This window comes from Jaculus jaculus, chromosome 5 (assembly GCF_020740685.1).
Source record: "Jaculus jaculus isolate mJacJac1 chromosome 5, mJacJac1.mat.Y.cur, whole genome shotgun sequence".
Lineage (NCBI taxonomy): Eukaryota > Metazoa > Chordata > Mammalia > Rodentia > Dipodidae > Jaculus > Jaculus jaculus.
In genome coordinates this window covers 155,050,903-155,057,517 of record NC_059106.1, presented here as the reverse complement: position 1 = coordinate 155,057,517, position 6,615 = coordinate 155,050,903, and the positions used below count along the sequence as shown (strand labels likewise).

General features: G+C 37.9%; 1 protein-coding gene across 1 annotated transcript; it reads left to right on the top strand.

Annotated features, from left to right (window-relative positions):
- Positions 1–4,837: 4,837 nt before the first annotated feature.
- Positions 4,838–5,209, top strand: LOC123460718 (keratin-associated protein 21-2-like). Its single transcript, XM_045149202.1, has 2 exons — positions 4,838–5,039; positions 5,124–5,209. The coding sequence occupies exons 1-2, from the start codon at positions 4,838–4,840 to the stop codon at positions 5,207–5,209; spliced, it is 288 nt and encodes a 95-aa protein (XP_045005137.1).
- The last annotated feature ends 1,406 nt before the right edge of the window (positions 5,210–6,615 follow it).

Sequence of the window (6,615 nt, the reverse complement as noted above, 5' to 3'; positions counted from 1 at the left end):
CACCAAGTATTGGCGTGCTGTGTTGTATCATGCTCATGACGTGAAATTACAGAGAATCAAATTTGGCTGCATAAGCTTAGATGATTATATCACAGAGCTCTATTTCTCCAAACCTTTCCAAAAGTCATTGGGTAAGAGTTCTGTTTCTTGGTGAACCTTGTACCAGCACAAGGGTGAAGTAGATAGACACAGAGAACACTCAACTCCTAGCAAACCAGATATCCAGAGACAAAGAGGCTCCCAAGACCTCATCACTGAACCCAACATGGCTCAGGGAAATTTGTGGAAAAGGAGGCCTTGGAAAGATTGATAGAGCCACAAGCTGGGTCATTATGCACAGAGACATTATCTCTTACCCACAATTAATGGCCACCCCCTTAATGCATGACCCACATTCCCCAGCGAGGAGGGTCCCTGCAGAGGGGGGAGGACAGGAAGGAGGCTAATGATGGTATCAACATAGCTGTATACACACTGTGTACATAACTAATAAAAGAGGTCATTACCAGCAAGTAAATCACGAATTACTTACAAAACGATAGTACACAGAATTGCCAACTTTAAACACAAAAGTTTAAAAATTAAAGAGCATAGTTCATGTTAGGTATGATCCACTAATTCCTGTCGTCATATATGACTAGGTGTTGCTCCACTTGACAAGGGTCATTCTACTCCTCCCTTACAATCACACTCCCTGAAAATGTGTATGGAAGTTACTATAGAAAGCCCGTGGAGGCTGTGGCCTTGGCTTGGGCTGAGAGTCCAACTGTGGCCACTATTCTGGTTGTTGTAGTTACCAACCATTGTGCTTCAGAACCTGTTGTTTCTCTTGCTGCTACGCACCCGCACACTTTGTCCTCTGCCAGTGAAATAACCACTCGACTAACTAGTTCCACTGGAGGTTTCCCCATCCACTTACTGCACACTAGAGTAAAGCTTGGTTGTTTCCTGTGGGGCAACTGATTTGATATGAAGAACTGTGTGTGCCCTGACTGCAGACCGACAATCCTCCCTTCTCCTTCCATGTCACATGTCACATCACCTTCTCTCCCTCCCTACCCTAGGACATCACCCTCCCCTCTCATGATCCTTTTTCTAGTTTTATGTTCTCCCCACATATATAAATACATACATACAACCATACATATCTACAATTTTTCAATATAAGTTCTCACTATGAACAGAAATAGATGGCTTCTTTTCTTCATGAGTCTGGCTTTATCTTCCTTCACATCATGTCTTCTGGTTGCTCCCATTTATTTGCAAATGTCATGATTTTATTGTCTCTCAGGCCTCCATAAAACTCTGCTGTCACCATATTTTCTTTACGTGTGCAGCCTGTTGATGAGCATGTAGGTGTGTTCATTTCCTTGCTATTGTGAATCCTGCAGCAGTCAGTATCAGTGTGCTCTGCTGAGTTAGAACACTCGGATATATACACCCAAGAGTGGAGTATCTGTCTCCTATGGTAGCTTTATATCAACTTTTTGAGGAACTTCCATAAACGCTTCCAAAGTAGCTGCATGAGTTCCAATTCCTGCCTGAAGAGAATAAGGAATCCTCTTTCCTCACATCTCTGACAGAATTTGCTGACATTTATTTTCTGAATGACAGCAATTCTGGAATGAGACTGAATCTCAACATAGTCTTAATTTTCATTCCCCTGACAGCTAATGATGTTGAACTTTTTTTTCAAGTACTTATTGGTAATTAAAAAAATTTTTTTTGTACACTGTCTATCCATTTCATTACCCTATTTGCTGATTGTAATTTTTGATTTTGCTGTTTGCTTAATTTTTGTAGTTCTTTATGTTGTGGATATTGATCCCTCCTCTGATATGTAATTAGCAATTTTTTTTCCCTGTTTTGTAGAAGGTTTCTTTCACCTGGTGATTCTTTTGTTGTGCAGAATTTTTTTCTTCTGTTTTAGTTTTATACAATCCCATGTATCAATTCTTGGGTTATTTCCTGTGCCACTGGAGTTCTTTTCAGAAACTCCTCACCTATATTCAAATTTTGAAATGTAAAACACATTTTTTAAAAAAACCTAGAATATACTAAAAGCATTGTACATTATCTATGTGGCTTATAATAGACTTACTTAATAATTAATGGTAACTACAGATTGAAGATGGATGGGAAAAGTTATTCTACTATGTAAGCCTAAAACAGAGGTGAGCAATGATATCAGCAATAGATATGCATAGCAAGTAAAATAGATTTGTTTATTGCTGTTGCAGTTGTTGGTGTGGTGGTACTGGTGGTGGTGGTGGTGGGGTGGAGCATGTGTGTTAGAGGCAGAGTCTCACTGTAGCCCAGGATGATCTGGAACTCATCTGTAGATTCAGGCTGGCCATGGACTCATGGTGATCCATCTACCTCAGCATAAACCTCCATACCTGGCTAGATTTGGTTATTTCTGAAATTAAAAGAAAAAGACTGACAGCAAAGAAATGTGACATAATGCTCTCCATTGTTCATGAGGATCTGCCCTCTGCTTTTTTATTTCATACATACATACATACATACATACATACATATACATACATACATACACACACACACACACACACACACACATACACACACACACACACACACATACATACATACATATATATATATTTTTTTTTGATGGCCTTTGAAAATCATTGAAATACATATGGTTAATTTCCATGTGCCTGTTTCAGAAACTGAGGTTCACGCAGGTTGAGGACATGTGACTAGTAAATATCTTAACCAGGACATCAATAAATCTGTTTTCCATGGAAAGGTGTGTCTCTATTCCAGAAGCTCTGTAATTTGGAAGAGAAACTGTGCCATTATTAACTACTGCTTCTCAATTTCAACCACACACTTCTATCTGTGCTCTGTGAGGTCACAGAAGATTCCTTGGAGCATTTCTTCTTAAACATGAACATGATGCCAAGACTTCCATATGGAGTATGTAAAGGGCCACTAGACAGGGTTTGCTTTTCTTGTTTTATTGTTGAAGGCAGAGGTAGGTGGAGGAGAGCGTGTCAGCAAAGTAGGAGTGGGGAAAACTGGTGAGCCTACTTCTTCTCTGGGTATAGAAAAGATTAGAAGTTAAATGGACATTGGAAGCTCAGTCTGGCAATATACTTTATGTGTCCCTTCTATCTTAGCTTAACCTCTGAAGTAGCCTGTCAAATACCCTCCAAAGCCTGTTCTCCTCTCTCTGCCCATAGTCTCTCTGTGGCCAGGAGTTTGAAACCCTCCCCTTATGAACACTGACTGATGCTCAAGGATTCAATACAGTGCTCTGCGGGCTGCTTCTGCTTGACCAATGATGACACAGCATTTTGTTTTGCTTGTATGTGTTTGTTCATCATCAGCTTTGAGGTGTAAATGACATAAAGAAATGCACATGGTAATGAATGTAACCTCATGTGTTTAGAAAAATGTACAGGTTCTTGAGATCACACAATCAAGGTGGCAATATATTTATTACCTCGAAAGCGTCTTCATTTTCTACTTTTTTATTCTAATACTGGGATATTAGAATATATGATACATAATAGCTATATTTTTTTTCGGATTATTCTAAGATTCACACTGCAGTATTGATTGACTATGTTATAACCATTTCCCAATGTATTTACTGAGTTTGAAAAATACTTCTAACATCTTCCTTCTTAAGCACATTCCCAATTACATTAGAGTGCCATATTAAGTTTCTCGGTTATTACAGTTTCTGCTTTCATGGTCTAGGAGATTTTTATCCTAAATTAACTGAACTTCTATAAGGTTTATGCCCTCTGATTAGACTCACAATTATTAGAAAATCATCAATGTTCAAATCATATGTGTGTATATGTGTTTAAGAATTTTACTTAATTAAGGGGAGGGCTAGACAAAATGTGTATGTTAATAAAAGTACACTTAAAAATTAAAAATGCAAAAGCTAAATCATTGAAATGATGCATTTTCAAGCCTTTAAATGGAAACTTTGGGAAAAATTAATCAATGAAGTACAAAGGGTAATCCTCCACATGTAACTGATACATGAAGAAATTAATAAAACATATAGAAGAGTTGGAATACAGTTCAACCAAGGAAAAATGGATCAAGTAAGCCTTCTAACAGAGAGATTCAGTAGTTGATACAATAGGTTGAAACACTCAGTTCTGTTTTTATGTATACATTTTGTTTTAATAATAGCCAATAATTATTTCAAGAAAGATTTCTCTATAGAAAGTTCACATATATATATTCTAATGTTATGATATAGAAATTCCAAAGCTAGCTTAGGGAAATGTAATCATATGGATAAATTTGTAAAATGATATGTTTTTTTTTGTCAAAAATCTATGAAAAGTAACACAGAGTGAATTTAATGGGGAAAAAGTATGAGAAATAGTAAAGCATCATGATGTTGAAGGTGATGGCATGTTTGGCTGCCAATAGTGCTTTACAGTACAGATGTTTCCCAAGATGTTGAAAAACACAATGACAAATCTGCATTTACTGGTCACCCGTGTTTAGTAATGTGTTCTGTTCTATTATGCTCATGAAATAAATTTATGGATGGTAAAAATATGGTTGCAGAAGCTTGGGTGTTTAGGAAATAGTGTTTATTTCCTTGCATGCTTGTGTGAGTTCCAAGGGCAGTAGTAAGCTGGGAATTCCTAACAAAATGTGCATAGAGTGAGTTCATGGTAGGCACATGGTTGTGAAATGAGAGAGCAGAGCCCATGTGAGGCATGAGGCATCACTCCTGTAAGTATATAAAGGTTGGTGGAGAGTGGGTGACATTCACATTCACACTTCAGAAGTATCCTCCTCTCTCTCCACTGAAACCTCACCTCCTGACACCATGTGTGGTAACTACTACGGAAACTCCTGTGGAAGCTGTGGATACAGCTCAGGCTGTGGATATGGCTCAGGCTGTGGATATGGCTCTGGCTGTGGATACGGCTCTGGCTGTGGATATGGCTCAGGCTGTGGATACGGCTCAGGCTATGGATATGGCTCTGGCTGTGGATATGGCTCAGGCTGTGGATACGGTTCTAGATGTGGATACTACTCTGGCTGTGGCTATGGCCATGGATATGGTTGTGGATATGGTTCAAAATGTGGCTCTAGCTGTGGCTCTGGTTCCAGGTATGGCTGTGGATACAGCTCTGGCTGCTGTAGCTACCGCTACCGGCCATGTTCCTACAGAAGATGCTATTCCTCTTGCTGCTGATCACCTCGACAAGTCCTCCTTTGCTCTTGAAACGAGCACTCCAAGAGCAAGTTCAGCTGTAATCATTTCTTCTCTTACTTCACATCAAGTTATGATTGAATTGGCTGCCGGGAACCTGAAAATACATTAAATACTTGTTCCTGACATTCTCTGAGTAATTCTTGCCTATTGAAGACATTTCGTATTTTATTGAATATTTAACTAAGAAGCTTTACATATTTGGTGTGTCTATATTGTAGCTATTTTCAGAAGCACAGAAGACTGTACAATTGGAATATATAAACATGGAAAAATAGTTTTTGAATAAAAGGATTTATTCATTAAGAAATTTGGACTCCTTTGTATCACTGGCTATTGTAGTTTTGAACTGTATTTAATGAAGGATAAGATATTTTTAACAAGTGAAATAAGAATTCTTGGAGTAAGTAATTTGGGATAAAATCATCCTCAACAAATTGAGAAAGGACTAGAATCATTGTTCTCATTGTTAATATGATACTTTTATGTTCAGGATTTCCAAGTGGTACTGAGGATGACCGGCATTTTGCACATGATGCATGCATGGGAAGGATGATGGCAATGGAGTCTTACTCATAAACTCTGCCTTGAGTCTGGGGGAGAGAGTCCCTTGTTCTTTAGCTATTTCTGCATCATATGGACACTCCTAGCCAAAGGTGGCTAACAGAAAAACGTTTGGAACAAAAATAAGTGTTAGCCAGGGTCATTGTTAAAACTAGTAGGTTTTAAGAGAAAGCGCAAAAATCTGACGAATATAACTCCACAGGTATGTAGACATATATCTGTAGAAATCCTTGTGCAGTGGTACAAAATTCCTATCTTCCCATAACTTGTCCCCATATAGAAGTTTGAGATAAATATACTTCCTTATTTCTATTGTATTATCTTTTGTTCCCAGATTCCTTCCTATATTTTTTTTTACTTTTGTGTTATAACACTTGTTTCTTACATTTTCATTTCTCATCATTTTTTTCTCTGTCACACACATACATCAAAAATCTTATGATTTGTTTTATTGTAAGTTTAACTGTCACAGTTTTACCTATAAGTGTCATAAGAGAAATGATCATTCAAAAATGGAATACATTTCACTGGAAAATAGGAAATCCTATACATATAAAAGTTTTAGAAGGCCTGATGGAAACATCTATAGCAAGGTATGTTATGGAATGTCTTCCTCAGATTCTTTTGATGAATACTTGCTCTTTGGCCAATGAGATTCTAGAAACCTTAGAAGCAGATAATAGTTGAAGGACTTTACTCACTGGGGTTGTGCCTTGGAAGATCACATATTATTTCCAGCACCTTCTTCACACTCTGTTTCCTTGTGCTATGAGTGAGGAAGTAACACTGAAACCTGATGTCAAAGTCTTCTTCCCAAACACATG

What these genes read in the sequence shown, in the direction of transcription:
- LOC123460718 (XM_045149202.1), top strand. Translation starts at nt 4,838, where the DNA reads ATGTGTGGTAACTACTACGGAAACTCCTGTGGAAGCTGTGGATACAGC. An exon ending in TGGATACGGTTCTAGATGTG is followed by an intron (nt 5,040 to 5,123) that starts GATACTACTCTG and finishes GCTCTGGTTCCA; the next exon opens with GGTATGGCTGTGGATACAGC.